Consider the following 15,773-nt stretch of genomic DNA (forward strand, 5'->3'; position numbering starts at 1 on the left):
TTATTATTATTACTAATAATATTACAATATATTGATACAGTACAATATAGTAATTTATTGCTAGTATTGTACTATGATAATAATATAATATTGTATGTAAATTTAATTTGTAAGCCGCTCTGAGTCCTCTTCGGGGTGAGAAGGGTGGCATATAAATGTAGCAAATAAATAAATTAAAAAACACTAATTTCTCACTGCAGAGATGCCATCACATTTACCTCCACTGACGACGGTTTCTATTGAAGGCGGGTAGAAAAGGAGCTCTTTTGAGGACGGCGTCACCGTGATCTTCTCACCAGACCTGAAATAAAATATATATCCACATCCACACATACATGGATGTTTCACCTGCAGGATTTTTCCTTTTTTAAAATGATTTTATTCAAAAAAAAATTACAGCTATACAAATATAACATACAAACAAGTACCGTATATACTCGAGTATAAGCCGACCCGAATATAAGCTGAGGCACCTAATTTTACCACAAGAAAAACTGGGAAAATATTGACTCCAGTATAAGCCGAGGGTGGGAAATTTCAGAAATAAAAACAGATACAGTAGAGTCTCACTTATCCAAGCTAAATGGGCCGACAGAAGCTTGGATAAGTGAATATCTTGGATAATAAGGAGAGATTAAGGAAAAGCCTATTAAACATCAAATTAGGTTATGGTTTTACAAATTAAGCACCAAAACATCATGTTATACAACAAATTTGACATAAAAAGTAGTTCAATACGCAGTAATGCTACGTAGTAATTACTGTATTTATGAATTTAGCACCAAAATATCACAATGTATTGAAAACACTGACTACAAAAATGTGTTGGATAATCCAGAACGTTGGTTAAGCGAATGTTGGATAAGTTGGATAGTCATTAATTAATCAGCCCAGTGGGTTTTTAATAATTTATCCTGTTTTTATTATGGTCTTACCATTTATGTGTTTTAAATGAAATTTTTATCTTGTATTGTTGTTTATATTGATATATTGTATTATTGTTTTATCTTTTTATATTGTGATTGTATTGTGTTGCTTATATTTTGTTCTTATGTTGTTTGGGCCTCTGCCCCATGTAAGCCGCCCCGAGTCCCCGTGGGAAGATGGTGGCGGGATATAAATAAAGTTTTATTATTATTATTATTATTATTATTATTATTATTATTATTATTATTATTATTATTGAGACTCTACTATAGTAGCAACAATATTTTTTTTATTTCATGTCAAAAGCATTGCATAATAAATACAACTATCATGTCAGACAACACAGAGAAGCCATTGAAATCCACAAGCATGTGGACAACTTCAACAGAAAGGAGGAAACCATGAAAATGGACAAAATCTGGCTACCAGTATTTAAAAAATTCAAAAATCAAAACAGTAGATGGGAAGCAACACTCTGAGGGCAGAGGAGCCCCAAGGACGGCTAATGACTCTGAACAAAGGATGCCCCCCAGGCAAGAGACAAACCTTTCCAATGCTAATTAGGGTGATTAACTGCAACATTTGCGCTGGCTTCCAACTGACAAAGGACTCTTGTCACACCCTGGACTCTCCACAGATATATATTTACCTTCCTTGCCTAGTTTCCAACAGACCTCACAACTTCTGAGGATGCCTGCCATAGATGTGGGCGAAACGTCAGGAGAGAATGCTTCTGGCACATGGCCACACAGCCCGAACATCCAACATACAACAACCCTAGTGGGACCAACTTCCCAGGAGACAAGGCCAACCCACCTTGCCCAGTAGGAGAACTCGTAGTGGAAGGGGCCTTGCAGCTGCTCCACCCTTTGCTGCACCGGGGGCTCCGACCCTTCTTCCTCGGGGCCTTTCTTCTCCCGCTCCTGCCGACGGGCCTGGATTTCCGCCAGCTGCTGCTCCCGCCGCACCTCCTGCTGCGATTTCAACGGGCCCAGCACCAAATCCGGTTCGCTGTCAATCGAGGATCTAAGGAAACGAAAGAGAAAAGCCAATCTGTCAATAAACAACGCTACATTTATTTATTTATTTACAGCATTTATATTCCGCCCTTCTTTCTCACCCCGAAGGGGACTCAGGGCGGATCACATGACACATAAAGGCAAACATTCAATGCCTTTTAACATAGAACAAAGACAAACAAACATAGGCTCCGAGCGTGCCTCAAACTCATGACCTCCTGGTCAGAGTGATTCATTGCAGTGATTGATTGCAGCTGCTCTCCAGCCTGCGCCACAGCCCGATGTTTGTTATAAATGTCATTTCCTAATTGGTTCATTCTTAAAAACATGGAAGAAGTCGACTAAACTGCAAAAACTGTAACTGACTTCTCAAAAAGTTGTCCTTCCACAAAGTAACTTTTTCAGCCTCTGGAAGGAGATTGAACCATTGGCTGGTATGACTGCAATACTATTATTATTCACTTTATGCCTTGTTTTGTTCTGTGTATTTTGATGATGATGATAACTTTACTTTTGTATTCTGAATAGGCGGGGAGCTTACATGGGGACAATACCAGTCAACATAATTAAAATATGAATATATAATTAATATATAATAATTATAACATCTATATATATAAAAGAGTGATTGCATCACGGCGACCCACAAAACAACAAAACTACAGGCCCTCCAACCTCGAAATTTGACAACACAACCCATCATCCACGCCTCTAGGTTGATACAACAAAAAGAAAAGAAAAATAAAGTCCTAATTTGAGAGAGAGGAATAATTGCTTTTATCCAATTGCTGCCAGTTAGAAGGCTAATCTCCCCCAACTTGGTCTCCTAGCAACCCAATAAAAAAAATAAAAAACACTAAAAAATTGATACAATAAAATACTATAGTAACAGAAAATAACTAAAAATAATACAAGAAAATAATAAAATATAATAAATAAAAATATAACTTACAATAAAATTAATAAAAAATTGCAAATAACGTCAAATAAAAATTACACAACAATTTTTAACCAATACCACCACCACTTTGCCACAGCAACACGTGGCCGGGCAAAGCTAGTATTATATATACATATAATATTCACTATTATCCAACATTTTCGCTTATCCAACGTTCTGCCGGCCCATTTATGTTGGATAAGTGAGACTCTACTGCACCATGTATGTACTTAGGATGTTCATACTTTATATTTATTTATTTATTTATTTATTGTTTCAATGTAAATTTTCTTCAGTTAGTAATCCAGTACTGAAGTAGTTAATCGCATAGAGCAATGATTTACTGCCTAGAGAGAAAAGCAATGTCACAGACAATGGAATTTGGGAGGAGTTAATCTTTACTGATAAGAGTTCTTTCAGTCGCCATTAATCTTGCTGTCGGAGAAACATGTGTCCGAGTAGCTCTGACTACTATCTATGTAAATACTTGTAAATAAACTAATTACCGCTGGGATCGGCTGACAGTTATGCAGTCTTATTTGTTCGTGCTACTAAGCAGATACTGAGTTGCCGAATAGAGGGGAACATTGAGACGGAAGTCTGTAAGTGTCTCAATTTATTCACCTCACATCCATCATCCACATTTCAACAGATTAACATGGTCCATATTAGGGATAGAATATCCCTGCAGCACATTTTGTTATAGTTTTTCAATGAATATCTCAGCGAGCCGCCTCAGGAAATTCAACCTAGTTTGTTCCAGCCACAAAAACCAAGTTTCTGGAGTAGAACAACTGCTTTCAAAGTACGGACCGCACAATTAAATAGGAAATAACAATTTCAAACCAGGACAGAATTTTTTTCAATTTTTGTTACGTTGTGTTATTTGTAAGCCACCTCGAGTCGAAATAGCGTGGGAAAGGCAAAATATGGGTTAAATAATAAAAACTGACAACAATATTTCAACTAAACACAGGTGAGATCTTTAGTATTTCTGTTTATCCCGATAACACGCATAAAAGATATGTCCTTACTTAATGGTAACCATGACATCCATCAGTTTATCTGCTGTTATTGTTCCAAGGACATGGTGCCGAATTGCGGTCAGTGTAAGAATACTTGGAGCAGACCTGGAAAAGAGAACCAGCCAAAAAGAGACACTTAAAATGGCTTAAACCGTCTTGAATTCTATTACACTTCAGTTCTAGAAGCAAGGAAACAAACTGCCAAAAAAGAAGAGCTAATTGAAAAGCTGATACTTATCGTATATACTCATGTATAAGCCAAGCTGAATATAAACTGGGGCATTTAATTTTACCACAAAAAACTGGGATAACTTATTGATCCGACTATAAGCCGAGGGTGGGAAATGAAGCAGCTAGTGGTAAATTTCAAAATAAAAACAGATACCGATAAAATTACATTAATTGAGGCATCAGTAGGTTAAATAATGTATATATATGGATACAGATATACAGGTACATGGATCTATATGTATATAGGATTTGCAAAGACCTGCAAACATCTGAGGGGAAATTCGTTTACAGTAGAGTCTCACTTATCCAACATAAACAGGCCAGCAGAATGTTGGATAAGCAAATATGTTGGATAATAAGGAGAGATTAAGAAAAAGCCTATTAAACATCAAAATAGGTTATGATTTTACAAATTAAGCACCAAAACATCATGTTATCCAACAAATTTGACAGAAAAAGTAGTTCATTACACATTAATGCTATGTAGTAATTACTGTATTTACAAATTTAGCACCAAAATATCATGATATATTGAAAACATTGATGACAAAAATGCGTTGGATAATCCAGAACGTTGGATAAGTGAGACTCTACTGTATATGTATATAGGATTTGCAAGGACCTGCAAATATGAGGGGAAATTCATATACAGTAGAGTCTCACTTATCCAAGACTAATGGGCCGGCAGAACACTGGATAAGCGAAAATGTTGGATAATAAGGAGGGATTAAGAAAAAAGCCTATTAAACAAAAAATTACATTATGATTTTACAAATTAAGCACCAAAACATCATGTTTTACAACAAATTAACAGAAAAAGCAGTTCAATACACAGTAATGTTATGTAGTAATTACTGTATTTATGAATTTAGCACCAAAGCATTGCAACATTCACTACAAAAACATTGACTACTAAAAGGCAGACTGTGTTGGATAATACAGAACATTGGATAAGTGAAGGTTGGATAAGTGAGACTCTACTGTGTAAAATGAATGTATATAGATAGATACAGATATATAAGTACATAGGGATTGCAAATGCATGCAGGGGGTTAATGCCTATATATCTGTAGGAGAGTTTAGCAAATATTTCAGGAGAAAATGCTTTCATAAGATTAACGGATATATATATTTCTTCTTCCTGTTTTGCAAGGGTTTCTCTCCCTTTTCAAAACATTCCCTTGGTTAAGAGCAAGGGAGGCTTTGGAAAACACACTGAAAAGGGAGGGTAAGAGAGGAATAGAGAGAAATGCTTGGTGTTCGCACAGGGTTTCCTATATGTTAATGTTCAATCTAACGTGACATCGAGATATTTAGAATGGGACCAGTGATCAAGCTCTTGGCCTTCCCAGGTAACCTATAAACTACACACTTGGAAGACAAGTACAGAATTAATTTTTAATCTAGTTTTTAAATGTATTCATGCGGCCCGCTCGTGTTATATTGCTGTTTTGATCTTATGTTGTACTGTTTATTTTATGTAATGTATTATTTAATTGTATTATGTTATGGTTTATTGTATTGTCTTGGGCATGGCCCCATGTAAGCCGCCCCGAGTCCCCATTGGGGAGATGGTGGCGGGGTATAAATAAAGTTTTATTATTATTATTATTAGAATTGCAAGCAATTTACATCCTTTGTGAGCCATGCTTACGTGTCATAAGTATAGTATTCATGTTCAAATCGATGACAGGAACGTGGTGTTACTTCATATACACCTAGAAGACATGAAGCCAACATATGCTTAACACTTCAGGCACATTTCACACTTCAAAATGATGTACAGAGAAATTTTTTAAAATACAAGGCACAGCAAATCTACCCCTGTTCTGCCTCCGCACAAAGCTGACTTGCAGTTAGAAAGATGTGAAAACATTTACCAGGTTTGGAAAGACAGAACCGGTTCACTCCTTTGGATAAGTTGTAAATGCCAACATTCTCTGGTCCATTTCCATCCTGGTAGAACTCCTAATATTAAAAAAAAAATACATGAAAGAAGAGAACAAGCAGGGGCCAACTTTGTAAAAGAAAATTCAAGACTTATGAAATTTTCAGATTTTACTGCCAAGGATAGTGCTCATCTCAAACCCTCAGCTATTTAAACTAGCTAAATTTTCACATGTTTAGATATGGTCAAAAATGAACTAGCTAAATCCCGTTAAAATACTGATCTTAGAGGTTGGGTAAACATGGCCTTCCAGATTTGGGAAGATTATATTTCACTTTCCCTTATCCACAGACACTTATAATCATGCATAGTCAGTGAAAAAAGAATGTAACTGCACAATGAAGTTATCTCATAACTGAGGAGTTGTGGTACAATGCTCCAGAATCAGCATGTTATACCCATCAATAATAATAATAATAATAATAATAATAATAATAATAATAATAATAATAATAATAATAATACTTTTTCTATCCCGCCTCCATCTCCCCGAGGGGACTCAGGGCGGCTAACATAGGGCCAGGACCAAAAAGCAAACACAAACATGATTAAGAAAACAATATAACAAAACAAGAGTAAAATAAAACAAATTAAAACACAATAATACAGTATAACATCATAGAAATAAAATAAAATGATAAAATAACATAAAGCAGAAAATGGACCAGGACCAAACTTGGCACAGAGAAGTCCCATGACCAACTGAAAGCCTTTTAAACACCAAATTAGGTTATGATTTTACAAATTAAGCACCAAAACATCATATTATACAACAAATTTGACAAAAAAGTAGTTCAATGCGCAGTAATGCTATGTAGTAATTACTGCATTTACGAATTTACCACCAAAATATCACGATGTATTGAAAAAACTGACTACAAAAATGCGTTGGATAATCCAGAACGTTGAATAAGTGAGTGCTAGATAAGTGAGACTCTACTGTACTTTTAATTAAGCACCAAAACATCATGTTATACAACAAATTTGACAGAAAAAGTAGTTCAATGCGTAGTAATGCTATGTAGTAATTACTGTATTTATGAATTTAGCACCAAAATATCACGATGTATTGAAAACACTGACTACAAAAACATTAACTACTAAAAGGCAGACTACGTTGGATTATCCAGAATGTTGGATAAGCGAATGTTGGATAAGCGAGACTCTACTGTAATAGTAAATGCTGTTTGATAGTTGAGTATACGTTAATCTTCTTTCTCAGGAAATATGTAAGAAAAGTCCATATAGTCATGGCCATATAGTCATATTGTTATGATTCCTGAACTGCTTTTTACTTACCAAAGTGATTGCATGGGAAAGAGAGCACCTCAGCATATATCCCGTCTGGCGGAATTCTACCTCGGAGACATCTTCTTCCAAAATCTCAAGTTCTAAGGATTTATTCTTCCAGCACCAGTCTTCACGGATAATGCTCACTAAAAAAAGAGGCATCGTGTGAGCTGTTGTACATAGAAGGACTCAAAATTGTAATCAAAATTGTGGGTAAGAGGGTCATACTATATATTAGGCATGTCCGATCGATGAAAAAAATGTTTCAATTCTCGTTTCTAAAGTAGGGGGCACTGGTGCTTCGATATAGAAAGTATTTCCGATTTTTTCACCCAAAAATTTCGGATATTTCCGAAAATTCATAATGATTCTAAATGTTTCTAAAATGGCAGACGCGCATGCGCAATCGCAAAAAAAAAAAGGAACCCGGGGGGGGGGGGGACTTTTACAGGGCTCTCCCGCCCTCATTTCTTGAGCTATCCTCATCAACCCTAGCCCCCACCTTTGCGTCTATCATGGAAGCTTCTGATTGGCCGGGGAGCGGCAGCCATGTTAGGCTGCGCTAAGCTCCCATTCTAGGTAGGTTGCAGAAACAAAACAAAAAATTAAAAATATTTTTAAAAATATATTTTAAAAAATTTTGGGGGGAAAAATTAATGAAACATTAAGAGACAATTAGAGCATGGGCCAACAATGGTTCGAATTACATTGCTGGTTGCGCTGTGAGACAATGTCTCAGAATGCGTATCAAAAAGCGAGAACAATCCGAAATAATTCCGATATACGATTCAAAATGATTTTTTGGACATGTCTACTATATATATATCCAACATTTCCTTCAATGAGCTCAAGATATCTATTTTTCAATTTTATTTTTATTATTTTATTTTATTTATTATCTACATTTGTCTTCCACCATTATTTTAATGAGATCAAGGTGTATTTTTAAAACGTTTACCGGTAAATTGTTTATTTTAATGAGATCAAGGTGTATTTTTAAAATGTTTACCGGTCAATTGTTTATTTTAATGAGATCAAGGTGTATTTTTAAAATGTTTACTGGTAAATTGTTTATTTTAATGAGATCAAGGTGTATTTTTAAAATGTTTGCCGGTAAATTGTTTATTTTAATGAGATCAAGGTGTATTTTTAAAATGTTTAAATTGTTTATTTTATTTTATTTATGTTATTACTGTTTTTGTTTTGATATACGTTGTAATAACTTTATTCTGTTTTGTTTTGGGCATCGCCCCATGTTAGCCGCCCCGAGTCCCTTCGGAAAGATGGTGGCAGGATAGAAAAATAAATTATTATTATTATTATTATCCATCATTCATTTCATTCTGACAATAATCATGAGAAAATGGCTAGGATGACAAACAGTGGTTCAAAATCAAGCAGCAAGTACAGTAGAGTCTCACTTATCCAACACTCGCTTATCCAACGTTCTGGATTATCCAACACATTTTTGTAGTCAATGTTTTCAATATATCGTGATATTTTTGTGTTAAATTCATAAATACAGTAATTACTACATAGCATGACTGCGTATTGAATTTTTTTCTGCCAAATTTGTTGTCTAACATGATGTTTTGGTGCTTAATTTGTAAAATCATAACCTAATTCGATGTTTCATAGGCTTTTCCTTAATGCCTCCTTATTATCCAACATATTCACCTATCCAACATTCTGCCAGCCCGTTTATGTTGGATAAGTGAGACTCTACTGTATATAATTAATATTATTATATTATATTATTAGTATTATATCGTATTACAATATAATATTATGAATATTATATGTATATACAATATGTTATAATTCTGCCGGCCCGTTTATGTTGGATATTTTTTTTTAATTTTATTTTATTTATGGATAAGTGAGACTCTACTGTAGTTTCAATTTTATTTTTATTATTTTATTTATTTATTTCCTACATTTGTCTTCCACCTTTATTTCAATGAGATCAAGGTGGCATCCATCATTCATTTCATTCTGACAATAATCCTGAGAAAATGGCTAAAATGACAAGCAGTGATTCAAAATCAAGCAGCGTCATAGTTAGGTAGGGACTAGAACCCGTGTCTTCCAACATTTAGTACAATATTCCAATCATTATACAATAGTGTTTCCTAAGGAAAAAAAAACTACCTTGAAAAGGGCTGAATATAGCATTTAATGACTTGTAATGGCAAGTCCTTCCGATAGCTAACTGTATTTTAAAAGCAGCATAAAAATAAACAAGTAAACACAGCCCTCCAGTAATTCATAACAGTGGCCAAGGAAATAATAAAAAAATAAGTTTTGCATCACTCTCACTTTTGTATTTGCCCATAAGTACATTTTCAAATATGAAAGTCACCGAGTTGGACTTTGAAGCAAGCTGGAGGCTGCGCTTTTCACTCTGACGGGTCACAGACTGAAGAGTCACGGTCAACTCGCCACACGCATCTGAGAAAGACATCAAATAACAAAAGAAAAGAAAGAGTAAGGATGAAAAAAGATGAATTTTGCTCCTCAATACAACCAAAGAATCGCTTGCTTCTTACAGAGCGCACACTACCATGATCTGACACAATGCCACAAGAATGTGAATTTATGTTTTTTTGGTGTCATGACACCAAAAAAACTGGGGAAATGTTACAAGAATACCAACACAAGCTGCTGGAAATGCAAGCAGAGAGAAGGAACATATTTCCACATATGGTGGACATGTGAAAAGGCGAAAAAATTCTGGAAAACAATACATAAGGAGCTTCAGAAGATTCTAAACATTGCTATACCATGGAAACCAGAAACATTTCTACTAGGAATACATGAAACAAAGATGGAAAAAAATACAGACAAATTGTTATTCTTACTAACCACAGCCGCAAGACAGTGTTATGCTAAGTTATGGAAAAATCATGATGATGAAGAAACCTGGATTACAAAAATCTTAGAAATTAGAAATATGGATAGGCTTGCCTTTCTCATGACTAAGAAAAAAGGGATGAAAATAAAGGAAACCAACTGGAAACAGGTAAATGAATATCTCATGTTAAAGAATAAAAAAATATTGATATGATAAGAACTATTTGTAAAAATAAAACTATGTACAAAAAGAAAGGGGAAGAAACAAGAAAGGGAGAAAACAAGAACAGAACAGAAAAATAGAAAAGGAACAGACCTCTGGAAGATACCAGGAAGTCAAAACAACCAATCATTTTTCTATGTAACATCGTTTCTCTATCCTGATAATTTTAACCTATGTTTATATTTCAATTTCTTCTTTGCCTATGCGCTATATATATATATACTTCAATTAAGTAACTATAACAATAATAACAAAAATTTTAATTATTTTTTTCCAGAATATACACAATTTAGTGTAGGTAATAAACATAGCAAAACAGATACTCTAACTTGCAGTCTTAAATCTGTTCTATTTATGTCCCTTTTTTCATATCTATATATTAATCTTTCTTTTTCTCTTTTCTTTTTTCCTTTTCCTTTTTCTTCTTTATTACTATTATATTATTACTGTATTATAAAAGAAATCTTAATAAAAAGTATTTTTTAAAAAAGAATGTGAATTTATGTTATTATTGTTTTACACTTTTTATTGATGTCTTTGGATGTTTGTTTACATGATTTTAATATGTTGTAAACCGCTTCGAGACCCGTGAAGGAGAAAAGCGGGATGTAAATAAAGATTTATTATTTATTTATTATCATTACTTTAAGGACTCTTATGTTGTTTTCCGTATCACACCATGGGGAAAAAAACTTCATCTACCATCAAGTGTATACTGAATAGGAGGTTATAACCAATGCTTGGATTTTAATAATGCTGTACTTTCTTGGTTTTATCTTGTTTTTAATTATGTTGGTGCTAATCCACAAAATATGTAGTATTTGAAGGTCATATCCTGACATTGATATTTGCAGCATTTTAATGTTTTAATGCTTTATATAGGGTTTTAATGGCATGTTTTATATTGTATTTGATGGTCTGGCTTTTGTGTATTTGTTTGTTTGTCTTGTATGCGAAAGACCTATGGTCTATGCATTAAATAAAATTTGGTATAACCAATGACAGTTCTTTTGACAAATATAGCTGCAATGAACTTGCTTTGACATTTACTGTATATACTCAAGTACAAGCCTAGTTTTTCAGCCCTTTTTTAAGACTGAAAAAGCCCCCCTCAGCTTATACTCGGGTGAGGGTCCTGATTGGCTTATATTTAGGTCAGCTTATACTTGAGAATATATAGTACATTTATTATTTTTCTCTATTATTATTGGTATTATTACATTTATTATTTTTCTCTATTATTGTTGCTATTAAATTTATTTTACTCTATTTTTTATTATTAATACATTTATTATTTCACTCTGATCTTATTATTATTATATTTATTATTTTACTCTATTTATTACTACATGTATTATTTTCCTGTATTTATTATTATTATTATTATTATTATTATTATTATTATTATTATTATTATTATTATTATTACAGGCACTGGCCCAAGCCATTCTGAATGATATAATTCTTCAAGGCTGCTCCAGACATGAAGCCTAAAAGCCAAGACTCATTTAGTATTTTTCTCTATTATTATTGGTATTACAGTAGAGTCTCACTTATCCAACATAAACGGCCCAGCAGAACGTTGGATAAGCGAATATGTTGCATAATAAGGAGGGATTAAGGAAAAGCCTATTACACATCAAATTAAGTTATGATTTTACAAATGAAGCACCCAAACATAATGTTTAACAACAAATTTGACAGAAAAAGTATAGTTCAATACGCAGTAATGCGATGTAGTAATTACTGTATTTACAAATTTAGCACCAAAATATCACGATGTATTGAAAACATTGACTACAAAAATGTGTTGGATAATCCAGAACGTTGGATAAGCAAGTGTTGGATAAGTGAAACTCTACTGTATTACATTTATTATTATTTTTCTCTATTATTGTTGCTACTATTACATTTATTTTACTCTATTTTTATTATTAATACATTTATTATTTTACTCTGATCTTATTATTATTATATTTATTATTTTACTCTATTTATTACTACATGTATTATTTTCCTATATTTATTACTATTATTATTATTATGACACAGCAAACAAGATAGATATGCTGGATTTCGTATCACAAAATCACAAGTCGAACACTTCCCAAGTGTCTAGGACTGTCTGATGTATTTTCGGATGATGCGTGCAGATTATTATTATTAATATTATTGCAGGCGCTGGCCCAAGCCATTCTGAATGATATAATTCTGCAAGGCTGCTCCAGACATGAAGCCTAAAGCCAAGGACCCATTTTCAAATCAGCCACAAGTCCACGTGATCCAACCGCTTCGCTTCTCAACACACATCTTACCTAAGCAGATCACTTTTCCTGAGACAGAGGCCAGGAATTGGGAGAAGGTCACATCCAGGACTGGCTTGGCGGAAACGGTCACAGGAAACGTTTTGGGCTTCAAAGCAAGACCTGCTCTGGCTTCTGTTTCAGGAACAAGGACCTAGAGGAAACAGAACAATGCTAAGAATTACTTTTATGTGAAAAGAAATACCGTATATACTCGAGTATAAGCCAAGTTTTTCAGCCCTTTTTTAGGACTGAAAAAGCCCCCCTCGGCTTATACTCGGGTGAGGGTCCTGGTTGGCTTATATTCGGGTCGGCTTATACTCGAGAATATATGGTACATTTATTATTTTTCTCTATTATTATTACTAGTATTATTACATTTATTATTCTACTCTATTATTATCATTACATTTATTATTATATTCGGGTCAGCTTATACTCGAGTATATATATGGTACATTTATTATTTTTCTCTATTATTATTGGTATTATTACATTTATTATTCTACTCTATGATTATCATTACATTTATTATTTTAGTTGGGTCGGATTATACTCAAAGAGCTAAGGTACATTTATTATATTTCTCTACTATTACTGGTATTATTACATTTATTATTCTACTCTATTATTATCATTACATTTATTATTTTAGTTGGGTAGGATTATACTCAAAGAGCTAAGGTACATTATTTTTCTCTATTATTACTGGTATTATTACATTTATTATTCTACTCTATTATTATCATTACATTTATTATTTTAGTTGGGTCGGATTATACTCAAAGAGCTAAGGTACATTTATTATTTTTCTCTACTATTATTGGTATTATTACATTTATTATTCTACTCTATTATTATCATTACATTTATTATTTTAGTTGGGTCGGATTATACTCAAAGAGCTAAGGTACATTTATTATTTTTCTCTACTATTATTGGTATTATTACATTTATTATTCTACTCTATTATTATCATTACATTTATTATTTTAGTTGGGTCGGATTATACTCAAAGAGCTAAGGTACATTTATTATTTTTCTCTACTATTATTGGTATTATTACATTTATTATTCTACTCATTATCATTACATTTATTATTTTACTGTATTATTGTTCTTACATTTATTATTTTACTGTATTACGTATTATTAAAAGGCTACATAAGCACATTTACATTGAAGAAGATGATGAAAACATTGACTACAAAAATGCGTTGGATAATCCAGAACGTTGGATAAGTGAGACTCTACTGTAATATTACAATATAGTGTTATAGTACAATATAATAATTTATAGTGCTTATATTGTGCTGTGTTAATAATATAATATATTGTACGTACATATGGCTTGTAAGCTGCCCTGAGTCTCTTTCGGGGTGAGATGGGTGGGATATAAATGTTGCTAATAAATAATAAATAAATAATACAAGTCCGATTTTCTTTACTAGTAAACAAATACCTTTGATCAGTATAAACATTGACTGACTTACCTGGATGATATATGAACCGGACTTGGCCTTGAAACAAAACGCCCCACGGGTGTCGGTTTCTGTCGTCACCAGCATTGCTTTGTCCTTCTCTTGGGGCCACAAAGTAACCTTGTATTTGTTGATCTGCTTGATAGAGTCAGGGAAGCGGGTCACTAAGATCTGTCCACATATGCTGAATCTAGTACAGAAGGGAACAAGACATTCACGTGGGCAATTAAATGAAGCCACAACTGCATTTAGACATCTGGGCATTAGGTCCAGAGCTTTTGAGTAGTGAAATGTGTGGCTAAGTGTGTTATGGTTGAGCCTTCTGGCTCCGATACTGGGAGACGTGGTCGTAAGACTCCTCGGGAGTCAGACTCTCTTGAGGAGCGCGAAAGGAAGCGGCTGCGGGACTTATTTGCAGAACCAACGGACGAAGACTCCTTTGAGGGTTTTACCGAGGGAATGGAGGAAGAGGTGGTCAGCTCAGAGGAGGATGACATGGAATGGACTCGTGGGAGGGAGGATTTGGGTGTCACCGGCAATAATAGTGTGGGAGGCGACTGGGGGGTTTCAGGATTAGACCCGTGGACGAGCTGGAGGGATGGGACGGGATCCACAGCTGGGGATGGTGTGGGGCGTAGTCAAAGGTGTTTCAGCTCTGATGAGGAGGAGGAGGATGAGGCACCGGGAATTAGGATAGCAGCTGACAGCGATGAGGAGTTGTAAACTGGCATAAAATGGGGTTTAGAATCTGGGGCTAATTGCGTTGGGCAAGGTAATCTGGACGAACGCTTGGGCTCTTGTTGGGGAAATTCCTGAAGACGGGTGTGATTCGTTTGCTGAATACGTAAGTTACCAAGGACACTGGGCATAGACGGCGGGAGGAACTGTGTGGGGTTTTCCTGTGCAACTTGTGTTTAATCTTAATAGCTTGGACTTCCGTCGTCTTTTTGACGGACATTAATTGCCTACTCTGGATTGACGCTGGACTGACTGACTGACTACGACCTCGGACTATCCTTTCTGTGATTATCGGTGGAACTGGTGAACTACAGACATCTATACCTGGCTTTCGACCTTGGACCGGATTGGGACCCCGCTGACTGCTTCTGCCCTGATTGATGTGTTTGGACCCGGAGTTCGCTTGCTGCGCGGAGGAGTAACAACTTAGTTATTCAACCACAGCTGTTGAGTAGCAGAGAGGAATCTGCTGCCAGTTATTTACGTTTCATTGAATCTTTGTTTATCAGATTTTGTTTGTTTAAAGTGCCAGGCTGAAGTAAGCATTTTTGGTTTAACTCGGATTAAACTCCTGTTTAATCCGGTTTATCTTTTGAACCGTTTTTTAGTATCTTTTCATATTGAAGGCGAGTGTTTGCCTAGCCCTTTGTTTTTTACGGGCGTTTTTGGTTCTGTATCTTTAATAAACTGTGTTGAATCTTATCTGGTGGCGATCTGTCTGTGACAAAGTGCCATACATTAATGTGGATGTTTGTTTAGATTTTATGTTATTACATAATTTCGTTTGACGACATG

At 34.5% G+C, this 15,773-nt stretch overlaps 1 protein-coding gene across 1 annotated transcript in view; it reads right to left on the reverse strand.

The window, feature by feature from the left end:
- LOC100566831 (BOS complex subunit NOMO1) overlaps nt 1-15,773 on the reverse strand; it is a 42,974-nt gene that overhangs the window by 14,971 nt on the left and 12,230 nt on the right. Inside the window, exons 12-20 of the mRNA XM_062964221.1 lie at nt 14,253-14,430; nt 12,772-12,913; nt 9,700-9,831; nt 7,390-7,526; nt 6,023-6,110; nt 5,797-5,860; nt 3,921-4,016; nt 1,744-1,953; nt 219-301 (exon numbers count right to left, since the gene is read on the reverse strand). Of these exons, the coding sequence (XP_062820291.1) occupies nt 219-301; nt 1,744-1,953; nt 3,921-4,016; nt 5,797-5,860; nt 6,023-6,110; nt 7,390-7,526; nt 9,700-9,831; nt 12,772-12,913; nt 14,253-14,430 (1,130 nt within the window). The remainder of the gene's footprint in view (nt 1-218; nt 302-1,743; nt 1,954-3,920; nt 4,017-5,796; nt 5,861-6,022; nt 6,111-7,389; nt 7,527-9,699; nt 9,832-12,771; nt 12,914-14,252; nt 14,431-15,773) is intronic.

Source organism: Anolis carolinensis, unplaced genomic scaffold (assembly GCF_035594765.1).
Source record: "Anolis carolinensis isolate JA03-04 unplaced genomic scaffold, rAnoCar3.1.pri scaffold_13, whole genome shotgun sequence".
NCBI lineage: Eukaryota > Metazoa > Chordata > Lepidosauria > Squamata > Dactyloidae > Anolis > Anolis carolinensis.